At 46.9% G+C, this 26,333-nt stretch overlaps 1 protein-coding gene across 1 annotated transcript in view; it reads right to left on the bottom strand.

The window, feature by feature from the left end:
- Window positions 1-26,333, bottom strand: part of PCF11 (PCF11 cleavage and polyadenylation factor subunit) — a 297,241-nt gene that overhangs the window by 235,044 nt on the left and 35,864 nt on the right. The window contains exon 9 of the mRNA XM_086933915.1: window positions 15,794-15,893. Within this exon, the coding sequence (XP_086790041.1) occupies window positions 15,794-15,893 (100 nt within the window). The remainder of the gene's footprint in view (window positions 1-15,793; window positions 15,894-26,333) is intronic.

Here is a 26,333-nt window from a genome sequence, read left to right as displayed (position 1 = left end):
GCTCCTGGTCACTTGATCAGGGCAAATGGGGAAGTAGGATAGGGTACAGGTTGCACTGCCAGGGGCACTCTGGTGGCTGGGTGCAGGGTGCTTTTGAGCCGTCGGGCGCTCAATGTTATTCAATGACGAAATTGAAAAGGGAACAAAGGCTGCAGGCTCGGGGACGAAGGATCTTCTGGAGCGACCAACACTTCGAGGGGTAAGTTGGGATCTCGGAGGATAGGTAGGCACCCAGGATTTGGGCACAGGGGGCCGTGGGGCGCCTGGTGCAGGGGTGTCTTTTGAGGTCGGGAAATCTTACCCCCTGCTGGTCACGGTCGGAGGGGTCCTCTGTCCTGAGGCTGCAGGCGTAGTCGGGGTCGTTGAGGAGGGTCTTTGGGCACTGGACTTTGGGTCCCAGTTGCTGGGGGGACGTCCTAATGGTCATGGATCACTCGGGCACGGGCCAGGCGGGTGCAGAGTGGGTTGGTCCGGAGCAACCTGGCTGATACCAGGGGTGTTGTTGCAGCAGAGCCTCGGCTGATGAGTCCCAGGCTTTAAGAGGGTCAGGGCAGGCCGGTCCTCTGGGTGTCCCAAGGTTGCTGTCTGCAGGAGTCGCCGGGAATAGGCAGGAGCAGGTTCCAGGATCGACAGGCCGGTACGGCTGGGGCAAAGTCAGTTATTGCAGTCCTGTTAGCAGCTGCACGGCGGGTCTTCTTGAGCTTTTCTTATTGGGATCTGAGGAAGGAAGGTTCAGGGAGCCCCTAAATACTGAATTTAGGGGCGTTACAGGTAGGACAAGGACCAACAGGTTCCTGTCCTGTGGTGGGTACACCCCCTAGCCTGCTACTCTCCTGTGGGAGGGAGGCAGGAGCCTAGCTTTGATTGGGCAGTCCCCCCACCATCTACAAGATGGCCGGGGCCCGAGGTCGTGCTTCACCTAGTCTCCCCCACCTGGTGTGGTTTTTCCCGCCAGTCTTCCCGCCAGAGTGGGGGTCAGGACTGGTGGGGGCCAGTTGCTGGGTACAGCAAATGGTCTGGAGAAGCTCACAGGGGCGACATGCCTTTGAAGCTTTGCCCTGCCCATCCTGGGGGAGGGGACCTAGCACCTCACCCAGGATGTGCATTGTTGCAGGCCCAGGAGAGCAGGGGGGCTCTCCACCCAGGGGTCCAGCAACATGTCTGCTGTGTGGCAGCCACTCAGCCCAGACGTGGATTGTAGGTTAGGTTTTCAGAGGGTATCTTTAAGATGCCCTCTGGTGCATTTTACATTACATCCCACAGTGGCATCAGTGTGGGTTTAATGTGCTGAGAAGTTTGATACAAAACTTGTCAGTCTTCAGTGTAGCCATTATGGTGAGGTGGAGTTCGTAATGACAACCTCCCAGCCCCATATACTCTTAATGGCATCACTACACTTACAGTGCCCAGGTATGGGCTGGAGGTAGAGCTTGCCGCCTGTTCAAGAAGTCTCAGGAACAGCAAAGACTTCAAGCTCTTCTGCCCTCAGCACTGGGAACTGTGTGTTTTGTGCTTCAATAGAAGAAAAGCACCCCGATGACGCCGCTGTTGACTCAGTGTCTTGAGGGCACCGCGACCCTGGTCTTGCCTGCTGACGCCGAGCCGCTGCGCGCACCGCGACCTGTGAGCACCGCACTCCGCACCGCTTTGCTTCACGCCGAAGCCTGGGCACCGCAGAGAGCACCGCCGCAATGAGACCCTGTTCCCGCTGACTACGCATGCAGACGCCAAGCCGCTGCTCGCAAAGCGACCTGTGGGCACCGCCTCGCTTCACGATGACCCCTTGGTATCCCCGACTACGTTCCACGCCGATATCTATGCCACTGCTTGCACCGTGGTACGATGGCCGTGCTTGTAAAGTTACACGACGCACCGCCCTCAACCCACACCGCAGCAATGGCCTACCGACGCCGGCACAAACGAGTCCCATTCGTCAGCCGGCGACAGAGCTTCAGCAATGATGACGACGCTGCTTGCACCGTGACCTGCCAGCACCGTGACTAGCACCGCCTTCATCTTGCACCGCGACCCTGGTCTCACCGAGACCGCCATCTGACGCCGCCACCGAGCAGCTGTTCGCACCACAACCTGATGGGCACGGCACTCCACACTGCTGCACTTCGCACTGCAGCACCCAAAGCCTGCTGACGCCAGTGCTCCTGATCCCAATAGAAAGGAGCCCGACCTGCAACGCAAGTGACTTCAAGGGCATCGGCGCCCTGCATCTCTAACAGGTACTGTTTGCGGGTCTTCCCGGCACAGTAGCAGGTCAGCGACCAGCCTGATTTGTTTGCTCATGAGGCCGTGATAGCCCTGGAAGGAGCTATCGACATCAAGGAACTGGTTTTTTTTTTGATAATCAACTTTATTGGATTTACAACAACATGGAAAATTAATTGGTTGCAGTTCAATAATCATTGGGGAGAACATGTCAGGATTGATTGCTGACAGGGAGAAGGGCGGTCCATCAGGGTTTAGCACCGCAGTTCATATATTCATTACAGTGATACCTGGAATAAAAGGACGGCAGATCATCATGGTGGCATCATATTAAACCATTTACCCCACACTTTGCTGAATAAGTCAGGACATTCCCGGGCCTCGAATAGGGCCTCCTCCTGGATCCCACACCAGTCCACTCCCCTCCTCCATCTCTGCACAGTAAGCGCCTTGGCCTGGGACTAGTGCGCTTCTATGACTCTTGGCCACCGCAACAGCTGTCCCCAAAAGGCGCTTATCCACCCTAGAGCCATCCAAGCCATCAAACACCCCCAACAACATACGTATTGGATCATGGGGAACCTCTCATCCGAGGGCCTGCGTAAGCTCACGCTCCACCCCCCCCTCCAAAACAGCGCCAGCGCCGGACAGCACTATACCATGCGATAAAAATCGGCAGGGGCGAAGGCACATCGTGTGCATACTGGAGAGCGTTTCAACCGGGCCTGAAATAGACGTGCCGGGCTGAAGTATGCCGCATGAAGGTAGTACAGTTGGACCAGGCGTAACTTGGGAGGACGGGATCAGGGTTTTGGGCGCCATAAGGGCGTCCCTCCAGTCCGCCTCTTCTAGGGGGCCCAGCCCCCAGTCCTAGGTTCCCCATCACCTGGGCCTCCAGCGGGCTGAACTCTGGAAGGGAGACAGGAGGTGATACATGCATGTAGAGGGCGTGTCTGAGTAGCAGGTATCTATAGAGTTGGGAGGTAGGAAGGGCGACGCGCTGCTGCAGGTCTGCAAAGAAGCAGATGTGGTCCCCCACCCAAACCTCTCAGAGCACTGCAACCCCAATGAGGTCCCAGTGTCGGAACCCCTGCAGGGACGAAACCTCTCGCATCCAGGACCCATGCCAAAGTGGTGTCTGTCGAGTGAGTTTCCGGTCCCACCCCACATGACGTAGGGCCGTGTGCCAGGCCAGAAACACTGTCCTGGTGACCGGGGGCATAGCCTGTGGCACCGGGCTACCATATAGAAGCGCCTGAACCTGCGGGAAGTCCAACATACTGAGTTCCACGAGATAGGCAGGGTCGGACCAGCCGCCCGCATACCAGTCGTGGATGACCATGAGTTTCGTGGCCAGGTAGTAGAGGTGGAGATTGGTCACCCCCATACCTCCGTCAAAGGAGGGGATACGACAGTGTGCCAGGGATGAGCGCATTCTCCCGCCTCCCCAGAGAAACCGGGTGAGGATGCAGTCAAGCTCGCGAAACCAACTACCCTAGTAATGTTCTGCAATATGTAAAGGAAACTGGGGAGGACCATCATTTTGAAGGGCGCGCTTCTGCCCAGGGGGTTTAGGGGGAGGGTCTGCCATCTCTTGAGATCCACCTTCATCCTGACGACCAAAGCGTAACATTCAAGGCCCACTCAAGCTCCGGTAGAAGAGCTACCCAGACGCCAAGGTATTTGACCGAATGTCTCCTAAGGGGGATAGCCGACTGCCAGTCGTAGCACTCCCTGGAGGGATGCAGTGGGACCAAAGTGGACTTCGTCACATTGAGGCGAAGCCCAGAGACCCGCTCGAAATCGGAAAGAACCGCCAGGCACCTGGGGCCAGAGCTATCCGGGTCCGCCAGATATAGCAGAACGTCGTCTGCATATAGGGGTACTTTATCCACCTGGCTCGAATCCCAGGCCCACCCTCGGATAAGTGGATCCTGCCGGATGAGCGCCGCCAGGGACTCTATCACTAATGCGAACAAGAGTGGTGAAAGTGGACACCCCTGACGCGTGCCCCTCCGGATCGGTAAGGCCTCAGAAAGTTCTCCATTAAGGAGTGCCTGGGCTCTGGGATTGGTGTAAAGAACTATGATCAGATGGCGGAACGAGGGACCAAAACCCATCCTGTCCAGCACATCCTGCAGATAATCCCAGTTCACCATATCGAAGGCCTTCTCGAAGTCTATAAAAAGCAGTGCTAGGTACGGGGTTAGCCGATCACGGTGGGCCAGAGCCAGGTGGAGACGGCGGATGCAGCGGCGAGTGCCCCTAGCAGGCATGACCCCGCACTGGTCAGGGTGGACCAGGTCCTGCAGGAGGGGTCGGAGTCTCTGAGCTAAGACAGTGGCGAAGAGCTTGATCATCAGTGAGATCGGGCGGTAGTCCGCACAGCACATCAGACTCAGGTGGTCAAGGAACTGTTTTTAAAGTGTAATTTAATAACTGAGGATTTCTAAGTACTGTATTGTGGATTCTTATGGTTTTTTGTCCTGTATATAAAAATATTGGCTATTTTTTTCTAAACAGGTGTTGTGTCCTTTTGTAGTGCTCACACAGTATTACTGTTGGTTCGGTGCAAATGCTTTACACACTGCCTCCAAGATAAGCCTGACTACTCGTGCTAAGCTACCAAGGGGGTGAGCAGGGGTTATTTAAGGAGTGTAACTCTATTATCCGGACTAGGAAGAAGGGTCCCTACTTTGACAAAGGTGCAAGCCCTGGCCAACTAGAGACCCCCATTTCTAACATACATGTTCAAGTAAAGGAGGAAAAACGTTTTCCACTGAGTTTTGCACCCAGCTTAAGGGGCACTTTTCAAAAGAGACATTGCGTTCGACTTGGCAAATCTGTACTCATACAAGAGGGATGATCTGAGGGCATTTTGTGCAGAGAGAAAAATCATCATACCTTGCCTATAAGGAGGCTCACAGGATAGCTCCACACCTGAGGAAGGAATTACCCCAAGGTAGTGGGGATGAAGAGGAGATGGAGGACAATAGCATCCTGTGGAGTTGAGCCAGGCAAAGACCTACACCGTTTTAGAGGGCCCATGAGGGTCCCCAGGGCACAAGGCTTGGCCTTCTCTCAACACAGCCAGAGATACATACAGGAGAGCATGGCAGCCCTGTAATTGGGCAGGACTTTAGCTCTGGTGAAAGAAAGAAGCATGGCCCTAGAGCAGAGGTCTTCAAACTTTTTGATGCAGAGACCCCCTTGTAAAACCTTTTTAGGCGTAAGGACCCCCTTACGACAAAAGATTCTAGAAACTGGTACTCCTCATCATCAACAACTATCGACAACCATAAATGCGCCTGTTAGACCTCATCACATCCATCCATCCATCATTCATCCACCCACACTTTCACACATCCATCCACCCTTTCATCCTTCCATCCATACGTCCATCCTTTACCTATCCACCCATCTATTCATCCACCCACCTTTTCACACATCCATCCATCATTCATCCATGCAACCTTTTACCCATCCATCCATACATCCATCCTTCATCCATCCACCCTTTCATCCTTCCATCCATACATCCACCATTTCACCTATCCATCCTTCATCCATCCACCCTTTCATTATTCCATCCATACATCCATCCACCCTTTCATCCATACATCCATCCACCCACCCTTTCATCCATCCATCCACCCATCCATCATTCATCCCCCCACCTTTTCACACATCCATCCATGCATCCATCATTCATCCATGCAACCTTTTATCCACCCATACATCCATCCTTCATCCATCTACCTTTTTGTCCTTCCATCCATACTTACATCCTTCATCCATCCACCCTTTCATCCATCCATCCTTCATCCATCCACCTACCCTTTCATCCATCCATCCATCCACCCACCCATCATTCATCCACCCACCTTTTCACACATCCATCCATTCATCCTTCATCCATCCATCTACCCTTTCATCTTTACATCCATCCACTCATCATTCATCCACCCACCTTTTCACACATCCATCTATTCATCCTTACATCCACCCATCCATCCTTCATCCTTCCATCCATCCATCCATCCACCCTTCATCCTTCCATCCACCCTTTCATCCATCCATCCACCTACCCTTTCATCCATCCATCCATCCACCCCCATCCACCCATCATTCATCCCCCACCTTTTCACACATCCATCCATCCATACATCCTTCATCCATCCACCCTTTCATCCATCCATCCACCCACCTTTTCACACATCCATCCATCCTTCATCCATCCATCCACCCACCCTTTCATCTTTACATCCATCCACTCATCATTCATCCACCCACCCTTTCATCCATCCATCCACCCACCTTTTCACACATCCATCCATCCTTCATCCATCCATCCACCCTTTCATCTTTACATCCATCCACTCATCATTCACCCACCCACCCTTTCATCCATCCATCCATCCACCCACTGTTTCACACATCCATCCATCCATCCACCCTTTCATCTTTACATACATCCACTCATCATTCATCCACCCACCTTTTCACACATCCATCCATTCATCCTTCATCCATCCATCTACCCTTTCATCTTTACATCCATCCACCCATCATTCATCCACCCACCTTTTCACACATCCATCTATTCATCCTTACATCCACCCACCCATCCATCCTTCATCCTTCCATCCATCCATCCATCCATCCATCCATCCATCCATCCACCCACCCTTCATCCTTCCATCCACACATACATTCATCCTTCATCCACCCACCTTTTCTGTGCCTCTCTCATGGGGGTGGGGTCAGTATCTCTCTGTGTCTTCTTCCTTCTTCCTCTCTCATGGGAGGGCATCTCTGTGCTTCCCTGCTTGGGGGGGGGGGGGGGGGGGGGGGGGCAGACAGGCTGTATAAACACCTCACGGTGAAGAACAGTTTCAGGCACATTTCTCCTGCACAGGCGCCAGGTATGTGGGACTTGAACCAATGACTGTAATGTCCTTCTGCTGTTTGCTATGTGTGTTTGTAAAGCGCTCTGATACCTACGGATTAAGCTAGCGCTATATAAAACGTTAAAAATAAAAATAAACCCCACAGCTAAGTCCATTGATTGAACTCAAAGGGCTACAGCCTCCTCCCCCAGACACCCCCCCCCCCCCCCCCCCCCCACTCCCCAGCACGTGTAAGTGAGCCCGGCTGAAACAGCTTCGGGACACACAGAAAGGCACACCCGAGTACTTCACAGGTCTTCAGAAGACCTTTACTTGTTAATGAGGCGTGAATTAGGCCTCCACCGTGATCACCCGGCCTCAATCAGCCTGACGCCAGGAACTGCTGCACGCTCCAACAGAATCTGCGACCCCCTTCCCAGGACTCCACGACCCCCCTGGGGGTCGCGCCCCACAGATTGAAGACCTCTGCCCTAGAGGAAAGGAAGGCCAGGATGGGCTTGAAGCTCAGAGAAGATGGAGGCAGATCTGGAGAAGCTGATGGGGGAGCCCCTGGTGTAAGGCTGCCCAAAGTGGTTGCCCCTAGCTATGTTTCAGGGGAGGACATTGACAAGTATGAGAGCTCTCAAGACCAGGAAGGTGGGGGCACAACACTGTGGAACACTTTTGTCTGAGTTGGCAGACATAGGCTACTCACACTAGGAGATGGCAGCTGAGTCCTACAGCCACATGAAGGCAGACCACGCTGAGTTTTTTGGGTTAAATCCTGAAGAATATAGGCAGAAGCTTAGATCCCTTCAGAAAGGTAACAGAAACATGGGTAGACTGACCCCTCAGTTAAGACACTGGATGGGTGAATTAAAGGCAACAAAATGTGCTCTACAATGTGGTAAAGGAGCACAAAGGAGCACATTTAAACAAATAGTAATTCAGAGAACTTGCACCAACGACTAGTAGACTAAGCGGTCTAGCGCCAGGGAACCGGACAAGATAGCTGATGAATAGGTAAAAACCAGAGTCCCTAAAAAGACTTTAGGTGGCGACTAGAAGAAAAACAGGGGTGGAGGGAGTAAGAGGATAAAAAGAAAGATGGCTTCGGAGAGTCCCCCAAAACAGCCTTGAGGATAGGGTTCCCAAGCCACATTCCATTGAAAGGGAAAGGGGTGTCAAGGAAAGGAGCTTGACCCCTTAAAGGGAGGGGTGTGCTCGACAGGGCACAAAAGGGAGGATGCAATGCGCACCAAAAAGGCACTCATTGGTGACAACTTCAAAGGGTTGGCTAGTGTAGGGATTATATGGGAAGTTGCCAGTAGAGATCAAAAATGGTACACAGAGGTCCCCTTTGTGTCCATGGGTTGGAAGAACAGAGCCTTTAGCCCACTGGCCTCATAGCGAGGGCAGTGCTTAATCTGTAAAATATTAAGTGCCAGGGCTCTGACCAGGAGGCATTGCCGTGGTCATAACTGCCAAAACAACTACTAACCATCTCTCTCGCAAGTAAAAGCAACAGTTCAGATTATTCCAGGTCCCCAAAGCTAAAGGAATGGCTGGGGAGGCAGGTATTAGCACTATTTTAATGTATATTGTATTCATAAACAACCGTTGTTCTGCTCAACTCTAAATTAGATGAGTAGTGCCATCATGTGGTAGACTGTTTTAAGTATGGTATTGAAAATTAGGTACCGGTGCAAAGCACTGGAAACCAATTAAGTGCTGAGCACCGGAAAGCACTGGCTCAAATTAAGCACTGAACGAGGGGAAGTATGGGCAGTGGCTAAAAATTAATGGATGGAAGCTCGGAGGGATACAGGTGCCAGTTTTACCATGGTTGTGTCTTAACTGGTCTCCCCAGACCAGAAGCTACCAAAGGAGGTGCACAAAACTGTCAACACTGAAAATGTCACACCCTATGGCTGTAGTGGTTTGAGTGGGGAAGAGTAACTGGCCCAAAGAAGGTAGATGCTAACCCAGTGGAGTGTCTGCTGGGCAATGACTTCGAAACTTCTTCTTATGTAGATGTAGAGAGATGTCTTACGTTTAAGATCAAACTGTCTGAGGTGATTAACTTCAACTCTTGGAGGAACCCTTCTATTCACCCTCCTCGGATGTTCTGCTGTGGGGCAACCTAGTCACTTGATTGTTCGACCCTCTCCTCTGGTAGGCGGTCCTCTTCCTCTTGTTCACCTTAGAAAGGGCTGCCTTACCAGGGATTGCCACTGCAAGTGGGCCGCCTGCTGCGTAGCCTGTTGGCAAAAGTTCAGTTGTTGCTGCGGGCAGTGCTGGTTGACTGGCGAAAAGCTGGTCACTGAAATCCTCTGAAATGCAGCGCCCTCATTGCCTTCGCAATATTGTTTATTTTATTTATTTATTTAGAAAGTTTTATATAGCGCGGACAAGATCTTTGCAGATATCAGAGCGCTTTACAAAGAGTAGTACATGAGGGAGCATAGTCGGACAGATAAATCAATAGGTCAAACAGTACAAATAGGTGGCTACAAAGCCAATCATGTGAGTAATAAGACAACTAATACAAATAATCAAAGGGGTCAAACATGTAGTACAGATCGGTGCAGAGTATGAACAGTGTTCGAGATAATAGTTCAAGTGTATTTAGCCATGAGGATAGCTTTTACTTCATTTTTAAAGAGTGTAGTGGAAGAGATAAGCCTGGTTTCAGGCGGGAGTGAGCTCCAGATCCTAGGCGCCATTCCTGAGAAGGAGCGCTTATATGTTTTTTCCTTCCGGAATCTTCGAGGTTTCAGCAGAAGATTGTTTGTGCCTCTAGTGTTTCTAGCTCCGCCAGAGATTGTCAGTTTCTGAGCGAGGTATCCGGGTGAGTTTAGGTGTACCGCCTTGTGTGTCATGCAGGCGATTTTCAGATGTATTCTGGCTTCAAAAGGCAGCCAGTTCAGGGATTTCAAATCAGGGGTAATATGGGAGTGCTTTTTTGACCCAGTGATGAGTCTCGCTGCAGCGTTTAGAGAAGCTCTTAGGGGTGCGGTTGTAGTTAGGGGGAGTCCGCAGAGGGCGATGCTGCCGTATTCAATTCGAGGGATGACTAGTGCTTGTACTGCGGTTTGGAAGTCTTTGGCTGGGAGGAAGGGTTTAAGTTTCCTCAGAGTATTGGTCTGGAAGTTCGCTCCCTTTGTTGCCTTGCTGATATGTTGCTGCATGTTGAGATTGGTGTCAAGTGTTATGCCTAAAGATTTTGCTGAGTCCACGATGGTGGGTTGGACATTGAGTGCGGTTAGGTGTTTAAGCCAAATTTGAGTGGTGGAGATCTTCGCTGGAGGTGAGATCAGAAGGAACTCTGTTTTCAGGGCATCGAGTTTGAGATGATTATCGGCAAGCCAGGATTGGGTGCATCTGATCGTTGAGTTCAGGAGCAAGATGTCTTTGGGGGACTGTAATTTGAGATAAAGTTGGGTGTCATCGGCGTACATATGAAAGTGTACATTGGATGCTTGTAGCAAGGTGGTGAGAGGTTCCATGACTAGGTTGAACAGAGTTGGGGAAAGAGGATCCTTGGGGGACGCCTAGCGTTTTGGGTATTAGCGAGGACATCAGGTTGTTGCTCTTGAATTTCTGCGACCTGTTGTGAAGAAAGGAAGTGAACCACTTGAGAACAGTTCCAGATAAACCCATTCTTGTGTTTAGTAGTTCTAGTACATTCTCATGTTTAACGGCGTCGGATGCTGAAGAGAGATCAAGGAGGATGAGGAGGCAGGTGTCGTTTTGGTTTAGCATTTGAAGTGCGTTGTCAATTATGTGAGTCATAGCAGTTTCTGTACTGTGTCCTGCTCGGAAGCCTGACTGGTGAGGGTGGAGGAGATCAAATTGTTCAATGTGTTTAGTCAATTGTAGTTGTGCGCATATTTCCAGCAGTTTGGCGAGAGTGGGAATATTGGTAATGGAACGGTAATTGTTGAGATCAGAGGGGTCGGCTGTAGGTTTCTTTAGTAGAGGTGTGACCTGACCAACTTTGAGGGAGTCAGGTATGCTTCCTTGTTGGAGAGCTGTTGATAATTTTAGTCCAGAGAGGGAGAAGCAAAGGGGTAAAGTCTTTTACTGCAGTAGCAGGAAGGGGGTCCGTGAGGTGATTGGATGGTTTCAGGGTGTTGAGCAGTTTGCCAATTTCTTCTTCCGAGTATGTGCCAAAGGTTGACCATGTAGCATTGTTTTTTGGTTCAGTGGGTGCTAGGCACTGGGGTTTGGAGTAGAGGCTTGCGTCAATGAGGAGATCGCTCTTTATGTTGTCAGTTTTTTGGATAAAGAAAGCAGCGAAGTCTTCACAGGAGGGTGACTCACGCCCAGTGTTGAGTGGTGGGGTTGATCCTTGGATTGTGATCTGATTAGCTCAAACAGTTTTCTCGGGCGGTTTTTTGCTTGGTCGAGCTGGAGGCTGAAGAATTCTGATTTTGAGCGTTTTATTTTCCTGAAGTAGGTGTTTCTCTTTTTCTTCAGATCTTTTAGGTGCATTGCAGAGGGAGCTGATCTCCAGGTACGCTCTGCCATTCGCATGTTTCGTCTATCCTCATTGAGACTCCCGTCGTACCATGGATTGGAGATTTTAGTAGAGACTCTTTATAGCTGCATAGGTGCAGCCTCATTAATTATTGAGGTCATAGCGTTGAGATAGTGGTCAGTCAGGGTTTGAACGTCCGTAGCGCCTGTTGGTGGGAGTAGGAGATTGCAACTGTTAGGGGGCAAAGAGCCTGGGTTGAGTTTTTTCATGTCTCTTTTCCAGATTTTGGGCTTGGAGAATTGAGCCGGGTTAACTTTAACTTTTTCATTGATAAAGAATGTGACAATATGATGATCTGACCAGTCACAGGGTTGGATGGACTCGAGTTGGATAGAGTCCTCTTTGGAGATGATCAGGTCGAGGATAGAACCTTTCTCGTGGGTCGGGCTGTTGCATATTTGGGTGAGGTTAAGGGCATCGAGGACATTTTTAAGACTATTTATCACCGCGTCATTTCGATCGTTCCAGTGGAGGTTGAAGTCACCAAGGTATATTTGCGTGAGCTGCCGTCCGGAATTGGTTGAGATCATATCCATGATTTGTTGGGAAAAGGTGAAGTTGTCCCTGGGTGGGTGGTAAATGCTGTGAAGAGAGCATATCGGTTTGCCCTCACTAATAATGTCGAGGCAGATGTATTCCCAGGATGTTGGGGATGGTAGGGAGGTGGAATTGACTTTCTGAACAGAGGTTGTTCCTGTAGATGCATGCGATTCCACCACCTATTTTGCCTTTTTTAATTTGTTACAGCGCTTCGTCCACTGCCAGCCCGAAAAGGGCCTCACCAGTCAAAGACATGTTGATGACTGATGCCTGCACCACCAGTTTGAAGCCCGATACCCTCAGTCTGGGCTGTCTCCCGAGCATGGGGCCCATGAACATCTGCCTGCTGGATATGCCAGCCATATCCAGAATTAAATTAAGGCCGGAAATGATTGGTTCTTTTTGGACTACAGCCTGGATCGCTTTCGGAACTTAGCTCCTTAATCACGCCTCACTGTAATTGGCTGTAGCGTTTGAGAGGGGCCTTGGGGTTGGCTACCCTCCATTGTGTGGCTTCCCATCTTCCTGCCCCCCGAACAAATTTCTTAGTCCCCTTCTGCAGCAGTGGCACAGTTAATGTGAATGTGTTGCTCCTCTTTATGGGGGTCGCCACACTGATGTACGTAGGGAAATTCCCTTTATGTATTGGGGGTCTTGTGTGGAAGCATAGGCTGGCTCTTTATAAGCTCTTTCTCCTGATTCAGTTTGCTACGAGCATGGGCAGGTAACGATTTCTTTTTTAGGGAGGACATGAAAGTTCTCAGTAGGAAGCAAGAGTCCTCCTTTTCCTCCTCCTGTTGGACCCTGTATGTGTCTGCCACAGATTTGAAGAGGCTGGTGTACAAGGATAGGTCGTCCAGCGGCATAGGTCTCGACGGATAGTTATCCACGCCCACCTCAAACTGGTCATGTTCCTCGAACAAGTTCAACGATCTCCTGTTCCTACTCATGCAGCTCTGGGATTGGGGTCACCTCCATATCTGCTTTCAGATCCTTCGCCTCGGTTTCTAAAGTCTTGCTGGGAAGCAAAAATTCTTCATGTTGTCTGTAGGAAGCTGTATTTGTATACTATAACAAAGTAGGGTATAGTGTGCCTTGAGTCTAGGGGATCCCCTGGGGCTTTACAGAGGCTAAAGTAAATAAATACTTAATGCTCTCTTTTGTGGTAGTGTGGTCTAACAGGCTTATCAAACGGATGTGTTAGGCATTTGTTGTACATTTGATCACACACAATGACCTACTCCGAGACCAATTGTTTGTAAAAATATTATTTTGTATGTTTATGACTAGAGGCAAAGATACTTTGTTGCAGTAAAATACTTTTTGCAAAATAGCAGTTTTAAGTATAAAAAGTAGACATTTTTGAACAGTTCAAAGTTAACATTTTTAAGGAAAATAATCAAGCAATCTCACAGGTTAGTACACAGCTTAAAAATCCAGTCTTCGGCTTTGAGGACCAACACTGGGCAAGGGTCGGGAAAATGTAGAGACTGGGACGACTGGGTGCAGAGGTCAAATTCGGTCACTGGGGCCCAATGTCAGTCAATGGAGATTGGGGGCACGAAAAGAGACGCGGGGTGCAGGTGGGTAAAATCAGAGTTGGGAGGTCAATCTCCGGGGTTAGGGCCAGCACTGGAGGGAGGGGGGGAAGTGGGGGGGGCAAAGAGACCGCGCCAAACTCACAATAAGCCGGGTGCAGAATGAAAACACAGCGTCGGGCACACAATGCAAAGCAATGGAGACTGAAGATTTTGAACAAAGACTGCAGGCTCTGAGCAAGAGGCTGGAAAAGGGAATGTGTGGCTCTGGAGGTAAGTTGGTGTGATGAGGAACTTGGGGACACAGTTGGTTGAGGTCCCCAAGGTCATGGGGCTGCAGGTGCAAGGGTGTCCTTGGGTGCTTCGACGCGGAGGTAGCTTTCGAGGACTTAAGTTTCTGAAAACTTAGTGTCTGAGCATTTCAGCTCCTTTGTTACCTTCTGCACCAGTTGCCTACTTCCACGCCGCTTCCATCTTTTCAGCATCTGCAGTGCTGGCTACGGTATCCAACTCCCCTCCCTGCGCTGATTCACCTCGTCAATGTTATCTGTAACCTCATTGTAGAGACCAAGGATTCCTGTGGAAGTTAGTTACTGTCAGAGTCTTGCCTGGAGTGTCTTCAGGACCAATTTGGCTCCAGCTTTGCAATCTTTGTGATTATCTTCCTTTGCAAGAAATTGGAAACCCTGTGTGGATCCCGCGAACTTGTAGCGGCAGCTGGGGCAGAATTTAAAGGCGGCATTCTCCATGACACTATGCTGCCTTCCTCCTCTTCATTGTCCAGCCATGTGCTGCTCACCAGCAGGGTCTCCCGTCGGGGACGAGAGGCACCTCTTCTCTGTTCTTCCCATGGTCTCCAGTACCGGTGGTAAACCACTGTATTGCCTGCCCCCTTCCGTCACTCCGTTGTGAGTCTGTTGCCAACATCTGTTTGAAGCATTCCATCTTCAGGGGTGGCCATTCATGTACACTGCCAAATGTTTTAGTAACAAAACTTAAACAAAAAGTGAGATCAATAGGAGCAGACTGTCAGATCCTTGACGGATGGTCTGGAAAGTGGAGCGGACATTGTGCAGGGGTGGTGCTTATGTGCAAGCAGAGTGGTGACAAAAGACTATGGTTTCACTTCATGGCACGCAGTAGTTGCAAGAGTTTCCAGTACCAGTTAGGCACCTGGGAAGATTCATACTGTGAAGAATCTACAGTTAAAACTAAAATAAGAAATTAGATCCCAAACATCTGTGGAACTCTTCACTGCTCAGACCATTAATGGAAATCTGGGAAGAAGGCTCTACCATTACCAATAGTCTTTGCTGTCGTGGAGTTAAGAGGGAGTATTAATCTATACATAAAGTATCTTGCAGGCAGTAGTCCCATGCATGAAAGTTAAAGAAAAGACCATTTTAGTGCTGCCCCTATCTGCAAAAATGGCGAAACGGGAAATGCCAGAGCTTGGGTTGGTTGGGCTAGGATGTTGAAGCAGGTGGACAGTCCAGATTGCTGCAGTCCAGACCAGCCTGAGTCAAGCACTACAGGGGTGGGACCTAGGCAGGGACATGGTGCTACAGTGCTCTGAACAAGCAGGAGAGGGAGGCACACCTTAGACACAAAACGAGACCACGGTATGGGTCAAGTGGCTCTTAATGACAGTCACAATCTGAATGCCACTACTCAGTGGAGCAAAGTTATTCCATAACACTGTGACTTAACATCTTCCAAAACATTTACACCTTTGCTAATGGGGACTTTGATTGTGGGTGGATAGATGGCAGAGAGTGTGTTCTGTTTACATGGGGTAGGCAGAGGCTGTTTGGTGTCCAGTGCAGTCCATTTCATTTCACCTCATCAGTGGGCATTTGCCAGGAATCCCAATACATTGCAAATAAGGCAATAGTAAGGATAATCTACAGGACAAGATTTACAGGAGAGTATAACGATGCTTTGGAGGCACTTCTGTGCTTTAGGCCAGTTATCACTGCAACACAGCGCTCAATCTACTGACTGCTCCATTTTATAAATATTTTAAAAGAAAACTGAATACAACATCAAAATAAACTACATACCTGGTTGACTTTTACCAAACTGTCCTGGGTCTTGAGTTGGCAGAAATGTTTGCGCTGGATTAAAGTGTACAGGTTGGGTCATGCCAGACAGAACAGGAACCTATCAAGAAGTAAGGAAAGTAATAAAGTTTGAGCATTTAGTAGCTCCGAGCGAACTGTAAAAGGTATTCTTATATATGCCTCATGATTTAACAAATTACACCCAGTCCATGATCTTGTTCTGAAGGCCAAGCTTTCATAGGTTAAAAAAAGAATTCGCTGGCACCAATGAAAGCTTCCACAAGATCTTCAAGCCAAATGTTGTTGGCCGAGCAGGGTTTTTTACTCGGAGGACAAAACGCTGCTAGCAGATATCATGCTTAATCATCGTACCACCGTGATTAAGAGAACCAAGTACATTTGTAAAATCAGAGTGAGCAAGGAATCGAATGAACATTGCTGTATGGACTTGAGCAAACAAGTAAATAAATAGCAACTTGTAAATTATCCCGTAATAATTAATTTCCACAAGCACCCTCAATGGATCCAACATATATTCAATGTATATCAATGCACACAATGACATGCTTGGGATTACCACTTCTCTATACAGAACAATATAGACCAATAAAGCCATGCAATGGAGCTGGTTAATGTAAATTCATCTTGATTGAGGAAACGTGAAGTACCAATAACACTGGTACTCAACAGAAGTTCACAGCTTCCACTATGAGATGTGTAAGTGAATACAGCAATATCTTGCAGTACTAAAATGGATAGAATTAGCACAAACTGCTCAATTGTTCTGCGAATAAGCCAATTAATCTTACTAATAAAGATTCCATATATAAAGATTTGGCTAAGGTACAATCTGTGACTGGGATGGGCGCTCCATTTGAGGAGTGAAAAGTCTACAAACTGATTTACTGTTGAGCAAGCAAGGTCTTAACAGTGTCAAGCTTAAGTTGACATCAGATGGATCAATGACCTACTGTAAGAATATGCATAAAATGAAAGTATGTGCCATTATCGTAAAGTAAACAGGGAGGAAGGTGGTTAGTCCTCGTCATGCTTGGTACCTCGCCTTCAAGAAAGGCAAGTGGACCTGTATGCACTTGAGCTGGCTAAACCTGGGTTCGTTTTCACATCTAGAGACCATGACGATATTGCTACTTCACAACATGCTCGGGACAGCCTCGCTATCTCGAGGAGGTAACCATATGCAAAATATTTGATTTGAGAACATACTATAATATTGCGAAAGGACGAGTCTAATTTAAAAAAAAACAACATAAATCATACACTTATTACTTACTCTCACACACATACTGCAGCTTTTAAACACCCAACATGGTTTTCAGGAGTAAGGAGACAAGCCAATAGGTTAAGTACATAAGAAACAAGCATTTGCAATGCAATAGGAGTTGCATTTGCGAGAGTTAGAGCCATTGTTGTTGTGAATGACTGTCTCTTACCCATGTGTTTTGGTTTGGGGTGGAATTGTGTGTGTTGGATTGGAATGGTTAGTAGTGGAATTGTGTGGTGTGCAGTGTATTTGTGCAGTGGAATTATGAGACCGGGGGAATAGATAAGGAAGACAGAGAGGGATAGGCAGTTTGTGCATGTAGTGGTGAATGAACTCCAGATAGGGGAGCAAACAGTGTGAGTTAGAGAGAAAGAAGGGCCACATAAAGAGGGAGCGCCTGTGTATGCAGCTGACACTCCAAGAAGAGGATGAGAGGGTGGGTTTGACCTTGAAAAGACACGAGAAATAAACTGTGGCTTGAAGACCGTAAGTGAACCACATGCGAGAGGCGTAAAGAGTATGCGGGAGAGAAGGGTAAGAGATGGTGCAAAAGAGACGAGGGGTACATAGAAGGGGTGGTGTAGAGGTGGACCAATGCATAGAGCAAGGAGGTGCAGCAAGGTAGCAGTTCATAGAAGCCAACATTGTGAAACAGTGAAGTGTTATGAATTTCCCACCAATAACTAACAAATTAAAGAAATATATATTTATTGAGGGCAACCTTGTGAAAAGTTTAATTCACACGTGTGTCTGCAAAACGTATGCTTTAAAGGCAGTATGATCTGTGAGGGCTAAGACTGAGCATGGAAGTGATTACTGGACAGCACAGCTGGCACTCAACCCCAGCATCCCCCCTCGAAAGTCATGGGAAGCCACAGTGAACTCGGGCTAGTACAAAGAAACATGGTCCAGCCCATGCCTGGGAGGGGTTTCAAACAGCTAGAAAATAGCTTTTTTCTTTATAGCGCTTCAGGCCAGCAGCTCAGCATCTCCCTAAGCACTTCTAGTTATTAAGACCAACAAAGTATGCACACAGTGAGCTCAAAGCCCTCCCCTTTGGGGGAAGGATTAAAAATACTGGAAACAGTCACTCAACCACAACCCTTACCTCTTTTGCGGCAGCTTAGCGCCATAAAGTGTCCCTAAAGGTTACACATTAGCGCCCTTAAAAGCTCCAGAAAAAAATCCCAAAAAAGAAAGTTAGATCATCTCTCAAAGTAAACCTGAAAATGCGCAGACCACATTATCCCTTTCACAACGGCACTGAACAGTCTTCCAGCAAGCAGTGAAAAAGTGCCAGTTTGAAGTAGTGCCAACAGTGCAGTTCATATTTTTTACACGACTTCTTAGGGAAACCTACTCGTTGGTGTACTCATGCTATGTTTTAGTAAATGTGAGAAGAATAATGTTTAGGACGGAGTACACACAGTATGTTCAGTTTAGGCAGCACGTAGATTACTGAAAAATGGCAAGGTGGTCAAATCTTGTTGAAGACAACTTTTGTTGAGAATTAGAGATTGGTTTACGAGAGGGCAAGGTTTTGCGCTTTAAAATATTTGCAAAGAAAATGTATTTTTTTTTTAATAAAAAAAAGTGGGGAGCATGACCAAACAAAATGAAATTCGACTAGGACGACAGGTGATATTCCAATGAGATATTTAACAGTACAGTTTTTTAAAAATATATTTCTAGGCAACAATCTTGGAAAATGCCTTTTAGGGGCGGGGAGCACAAAACAGGCAAAAGTGTCCTACATTAACCTTTATGGGCACTTCTGAAGTGCAAAAAACAGGCGGACAGTTTTTCCTGTGACGGCTCGATTCTGGAGATGTGAATCATTAGGTCAAGCCTAGTGCAGCGAGCATATGCTGCTCTATGGGGAGGCCTCTTGGAATCACGCCAGACTTCCCGAAACTTTTCCTTGTGGTTTTCAACTACCACACATTCTATTGGCCTTTGCGTGTGGCTTTCAAAACTGAAAGCACGCAATTGGCCAAAGGCTGGTGCATGTCCCAACTTTTCTCTAAGTGTTCACTCCCACAACCTCCAGCTGTCGGGAGCTAGTGATGGAGCAAGGATTCGCACGTTACGCGACTTGCTGTACTCATGAACCTCGAATAATCATTAACGTCATAACCAACTCGTGTGTTGTATTAATATTGCACTTTTACACTACACTCGGGTGTCCCGGTGACGCTTGCTTATGTGTTTATTAATCCTAACTACGCTTGCACCTAAGACAATCGCTGCTTTGCAGAATTCTAGTCTGCGCATGCGTCGGTTATACCCACATGATGTGATGCACTCGCAGTTCTGGAGGAACTTTTGCACATGCGCAGTATTGCTAAAATGGCCGCTTTGTTTCTAACATGCTTCTCCCTTGCCACAGCTGCTTTTGCACAACTGTTTCGTTCTGCTTAACTCCTAATGCTATAGTTAATATAAAGTAAGGGATGTAGTATAGTCAGTCCTGGTACACAGTGTATTCAATTTTTCTGTGTTTCTAAATTGTTTTCGCTTACTTTTCATGTATCGAACTTTGTGGGCCTGGGACCGGTGCGCCACTCCATCTTTGAAGCCCGTATAGTACGAACCACGTGATGAGGGAGAAACGAATCACGCAGTAGTGGAACTAAGCCAGCTGGCTGCCGAAGCTAAGATGCTCCTGGGAAAGTGACCCCTGCTCCAGGAGAAAACTTCGACGTGTACCTGAAATTGTTACATGTTGCGATAATGTTTGTATGCCCTATTGTTTCTGTATTCCTATGCCATGGGAACTGGAATGTAAGGGGTGGGTTCAAGAAATTTGAATATTAATTGTGGGAACACCAAATTCTAGGTGGTGACAATGACCTAACCACCTCTCTTGTCCAATCCGAAGTTGGGGATCCTTTCGCTTGCAACATTGGTGGGTGGTCCACTGACCCGAAAACAGTATAACTAGCCTAGTTTTAGCTAGAGAAATTGTCCGACTTGTCCGAATAGCTGACCTGTCACTGACCCTACGAACTCTATAGGTGATTGATACAGAGAGCTGCAAAGCACTCTGTCCGTAATTTCCACTAGCTCAGTCTGGGGTGGAGAAACCTTAAGTGCTGGCGAAGAACTTTGCTGGGAGAGTCGAGAACCCATCGGGGTTATTGGCAGATTCCTTGCAGAGAGGGCGTAGCGCAGGCGTTTCATCCGAAGCTGCAGGTGTTGGTCGTACCCTTTGATGAGCCCAGTCCTGATCCAAATCCTGGGGTGGTCCTGTCCTGACTGCCCATGAGCTGTACCTGCTCACCCACTGGCATACTAAGTCCTTGAGGATCCTTTCCCGCCTTTCCCAACTGACCCGTGGCCAGGGTTAGTCTCCGTCCTGTTCTAGGTAAATATCATTTATGTGGGTGTGCGTCTATTCTAAATCTTTTCTCTCCTATTTTCCAAATAAAGCAAACTTGCCTATGTTATTCCCTGTCTTCATATAAAGCTGACTTTCACATAAATGTTTCTAGCATGTTCCATATTTCTCCCTACCTTTAGTCAAAACCTCTAATCTGTTTGCATATGTAGTATGTTCCATTCTTACCCTCCTTTAGAGAATAAGTACTTGTTGATATAGAAACTTTCAGGAGTGACGTTTCGCTTAAACGGATAGCCTATTAAGAAAGTTACCTTGATTAGTATGTTCCCTTTCTTTACCCGCCTTTAGTAACATTGAGAAGGTCTATAGACTATAATAGCATGTTCCTTATTTTCCCAACCTTAGAATTTTCGAATCTCGAATGCTACTTACTTTGATTCATAGCTACACCGTGCTTCTGATCTTAGTTATTGATGCAACAACTTGCACACAAACTTTACAGTATTAAACACAGCAGCTACATTGCTCTACAACATACCTTAAAAACATTGCCAATATCTCTGGCTAAACACTTATAAGGTCCCAAAGGTGAGAGCTATTGGCTATGCCAATGCTTGTTTTTCAGTGTGCTTCTGCCCTTTGTATAGAATGACCGAAACTTTCCTTTCTACGGACCTGTTCCATAAAAAATACCAAGGTAATGCTGCGAATGTCCGTTCCTTCGCTTTTCGCGAGCGCGATTACTGCACACAGAAGTTTGACAGCCAGCGAGAGGCAGTTAACGATTCGTTCTCCAGCAGGGGGCAGCCGCAACGGAAAGGAGCCTGCCGTGGATGGAATTAAATGTTTCTGCAGCCCTTTCCACATTGATGCTGTGAAATGATGTGCGAATTGCTTATTTTCGGTTTGGACCTCTACTCTTGTGGGAAACAAATACTGTTAAACGTAACAAGAGATCAGCTGGACCGTTTTGACAAGACAGGAAAAGCAGCAGCATTTGCTTTGACTGGCAGCAACAGGGGCGGGAGGTCCAGAGCGGCTTCTGGAAACGGCAGGCTACGTTTGGCCCTGAATTTCCCTGCCCCCATTAGCAAAGCGCTTAGTGAGGCTGGTGCCTGTGTGTTTAACACAAAAATATAACGGAGCAAGTAGTGCTCCGAGCCGTAGAAGGCAGACGCATAGAATTAAAAACTGCTCTGAACAAGCATGTAGAGTGGCCCCGGCTCTACCCGCCCCAAGAGCGTTACTAGGAAGGGAGTCAGCAAAGGGAGAGGATGAAGACTTCTTGGACCGGGGGTGAAAAGCAGAATCTAGGCTGTTGTTCAAACGAAATTAGTGAAATGTATTTTACAAGCACATGAAATACTACTCGATATTTTACTAGTGTAAGTTGGAACAAATAAGCGCGCCGCAGAGGCGGGGTGCAAGAGGAAGCTGAACGCCACAGCTTAGTCCACCTGATAACGTATGGCACATGTGTAGAGCTGAGGGATTAGACAAAAGTAGAGCACAACAAAACACACAAATGCCGAGAAGGGGACGACCACATGTCATAGGGCCAGTCTACAGGGAGGGAGCATAGCAGCACAAGGAAGGACGAATAAAAGATGCACCTCTGATTAGCACAGTTATTCAAGGCACAAAAAGGAACCAATGAAAAGTGACAGGCGTAAAGACAGCATGTCGAGAGAGAGAGCCTATGCGCTGCCTGGGTTCGAACTAAAAAGTTACTGCCGGACTTGATACAGCTAAAATGTGTCTAAAACTGCATTAGAGAAGAAACCACATTCAACAGTTGGTTTAAAAATAAACGAAGATCGAGAAACAGGATGTTGAAAACCAAACCAAGGATGTTTTACCTATGGGCAAGCATCAACGAATTGCAACTTGGCACCAAAGGAATACTTTATGATTCAGGTACAAAAATATTCTAAACATCTTCCTCTATCAGAAATTGAGTTTCCATTGTATGAGAATGTAAAATGGCTCAGAGCAACATGAAGTGACCTACTATACTTTAGAATAATGGCTATTCCGATTAAGAGCACTGCATTTCACCAACTGGTATTACATGTGGGAAAGCAGTCAGTCCTAGGTCAGTAGTTTGATGTCACGCTTTGCCTCAGGAAACTACCACTCATAACACTAAACATCTTCAAAAGCCAGCAAAACAATATTTTACATAAAAGTGAAGGTATGCACCAAATAATTAGTGAAATTGGACGGATCCCATTTATTGTGCAGGTCAGACCTAGTCAACTAGCATATAAAAGTAATAACATAGTACACAGTGCAGTGGCCGCACAAATCTTCCTGTAAGGTCCCCTGGTAAAAATCTAAAGTGACTGTGTGTATCAAGATGTATTTATTAAGATACAGATCCACAATGAGATCCACTAAAAATTACACAATCAAAAATAATAAATAAATGTTTTAAAAAAGTATACAATACTTTCACTAACTGGGTTAAACAACAAACAAACATCACCTCTTGTCACATTACCAAAAACAGATGGTTCAGTAAAAGAAATGTCAGTTTGAGTGCAGACCATGTATCTATTAAGTGCCGACTGCCCAGGTGTTGTCTGAAGAATGCTGCTTATGAGACTGAACTATGGGCAGCTTGCCAAACTCCAACTAAAAGGGCGATGGTGCCTGGGTGAGACAGTGAAATTTGCTGGCCTTGTGGAGCTACCACAGTCTAAAATTCTAGCCTGAACACCCCTTGTCATTTTGAAAAACAGATGCCAGTATGCTTCAGCTGTGCAGTTCCAAAAGCAACATTTCCAGTACAAACCTATACGAAAGGGAGAAGGAAAATGCATGTCCCTCTAATGTCCATAAGCACTGTGTTCTTTCTGGTTGGGTCACAGCCCAGCTAACATCACTTGACAAACGGATAAGCTAGCCTGGGGAAAACGAGTCAGAGGGGAGCAAGCTCAGCTGACCATTTTAGAAAGGGTAGCTACCAATGCCATTCTATCAAAACTGGACTACCAGTGATCTTAGTTAAAATATGGATGTACGGAGCTCAGGCCAAAAGGTAACGTATTGTGCGACAGGTGCCACTTCTGTTGATCCAGGAATCCCCCGATTTAGTTCCCACATAGAGATCTGGAGAATGTGTTTTATAGATGGATGTAAGCCTTTCAACCAATAACTCACTGGGAAGAATGGGCTGGGTGAGTGTGACTGCTTCGGAACAATGAGGCTCAACAGCAGAGAATCCATGGCCTCTTGTCCACCTTAAGAATGCAAAGGAGTAGGATACACTTCTGGAGTATAGCAAGGGTGAAATCTACAGAAGCACACCCTCTGAAGTGAACATTTATTATTTATGTTACTACGTTAAGGGGCCAAATGTCTGTGCAGAAAAAAGTATGGAAAGATCACCTTAATATGCTTTTAAATAAAATGGGGACTCTAGTCACGCTGGATGTAAGCATGCACTTGGAAAATCTCAACAAAAAAAAAGGCAGAAAGAGGAGAATTCCAACAAAAATTTAAAGAAAGAAACAACATGCTCCAATGCTCTGGGCAGGCACCTAAAACACAATATGCCTCATTGACCTCAGAATCAGAGGTAAGTCTGAAAAAAGAAGAAAAAAAAAAAAAGAAAAAAAAAAAAAGAAAAAAAAAATCGCCTAAAGGGTTATTTAGAGTGTTGCGGAAATGTTTAAACTCACCAACACAGAAATTGACCTTGATGTCAAAACATAACAAGCATTTGCAATGCAATAGGTCTCACATCAGGAAAGTTTGAGCTATTGGTATTGTAAATTACAAATTTTTTATTTATGGTTTGTTTTTGAAAATAGTGAAATCAATAGCCTTGTCATTTACAATGCCAGTAGTTATAACTTTCGCAAATGTGACACCTATAGCATTTGTAATGCAATATGTGTTGTATTTACGTGACTTACATGTATTGATATTACAAATAACAATGGCTTTTAATTTTTTTTCAATAATTAATACTTAAATAAAAGTTATTGTAATTTATAATCGCAATAGCTTAAAGGTTTGTAAATAAATTTTGTGAAGATTATGTTCAGTGTATTTTTTTGTGACGAAAATCCAAGAACAGGAGTGAAATATTAACATATTTTTGTTACATTTGTAATAAAGCTTGAAACATTGAGAGAACATATTTGAACAAGGTGATGTTGAATGGTTGCACAGAATGATGCTGTGGTGACGCTGAGTGAGGTTGTGGTGGTGAACGAGTGATGCTGTGGTGTTCAGTGATGCTGTGGTACCACATAGTGATGTTGTGGTGCCCCTGAGTGATGCTGTATGCTATGCTATGTTTTGTTTTGCTATCCTATGTTTTGTTTGTTATGCTATGCTACGTTTTGCTATCCTATGCTTAATTTGTTATGTTATGCTATGCTGTGTTTTGTTATGCCATGCTATGCTATGTTTTGTTATGCTATGTTATGTTTTGAAATGCTATGCTTTGTTATGCTATGCTATGTTTTGTTATGCTATGCTATGTTTTGTTATGCTATGCTATGTTTTGTTATGCTATGCTATGTTTTGTTATGCTATGCTATGTTTTGTTATACTATGCTATGTTTTGCTATGCTATTATATGTTTTGTTTTTCTATGCTATGTTTTGTTGTGTTTTGTTAAGCTATGCTATGTTTTGTTGTGTTTTGCTTTGTTATGTTATGCTATGCTTTGTTTTGTTTTGTTATGCTATGCTATGTTTTTTGTGTTTTGTTATGCTATGCTTTGTTGTGTTTTGCTATGCTATGTTTTGTTTTGTTTTGTTATGCTATGTTTTGTTTTGTTATGCTATGCTATGCTATGCTATGTTTTGTTATGCTATGCTGGTGAGTGTGTGTGAGGGTGAGTGAGGGTGACGGGGTGTGAGGGTGAGGGGGTGTGAGGGTGTGAGGGCGTGTGAGGGTGTGTGAAGGTGAGTGAGGGTGAGGGTGTGTGAGGGTGAGGGGGTGTGAGGGTGTGTGAGGGTGAGGGGGTGTGAGGGTGTGTGAGGGTGTGTGAGGGGGAGAGGGTGAGGGGGTGTGAGGGTGAGTGAGGGTGAGTGAGGGTGTGTGAGGGTGTGTGAGGGTGTGTGAGGGTGTGTGAGGGTGTTCTAGGGTGTGTGAGGGTGTGTGAGGGTGTTCTAGGGTGGGTGAGGGTGTGTGAGGGTGAGGGTGTGTGAGGGTGAGGGTGAGGGGGAGTGGGAGCACATTCCTTTGAATTCTGATGCCAAGGCTCAGAGAAATGGTGGTGGGCGATGTGCACGCGGGGGCGGGGGAGCGGCAGCCTTTGAAGTCTGATGCCGAGGCACAGACAAATGGTGGTGTGTGATGTGGCTGGCTCCGTGCACGTGCATAGTTCACATGAACTGTATGCGATCCGCAGGCGAGGCAGACTTTTCTTTTCCACTTACTATAATCTCGCCTATTTATCCCTGCGGGATATATTAGGATAGGCGAGACCTAAAAAGAGAGAGGTGAGACAGACAGAAGAGGCCGCCAGGGCAGGAGACAGAGAGATTGATGCAATGGAGACAATTTGGAGGTCACATGTTCACAGAGCCACTATCGACGTCACCGGAAGATCCATGATAGAAGCCCGATGTCATACTTTCAGAGGGAATGCGGCACGAGACAGGTGGTGAAAGTTAAATAGTGGCAGTAGGGGACAAAAGGTTAGAAGGAGAGAGAGAGTGAAAGAGAGAGAGAGAATATATGAAGCGCTGGTGTCTGATGTAGGTCCCTCCTTAGAGTCTAGGGACATCTAGATAGGATGCATTTACAAGCACCGAATATATATAGAGTACATTTAAATATCTGTGGGATTTTTTTAAGTCTGACATGGTTTCGGTCCTCCTGACCTGCCTAGGACATCGCTCATTTAAATGAAAAAGAGTCAACAGAATGGAGGTGAAAGAATTCCA

Source organism: Lissotriton vulgaris, chromosome 8, assembly GCF_964263255.1.
Source record: "Lissotriton vulgaris chromosome 8, aLisVul1.2, whole genome shotgun sequence".
Lineage (NCBI taxonomy): Eukaryota > Metazoa > Chordata > Amphibia > Caudata > Salamandridae > Lissotriton > Lissotriton vulgaris.
This window is presented reverse-complemented; position numbering and strand designations above follow the sequence as displayed.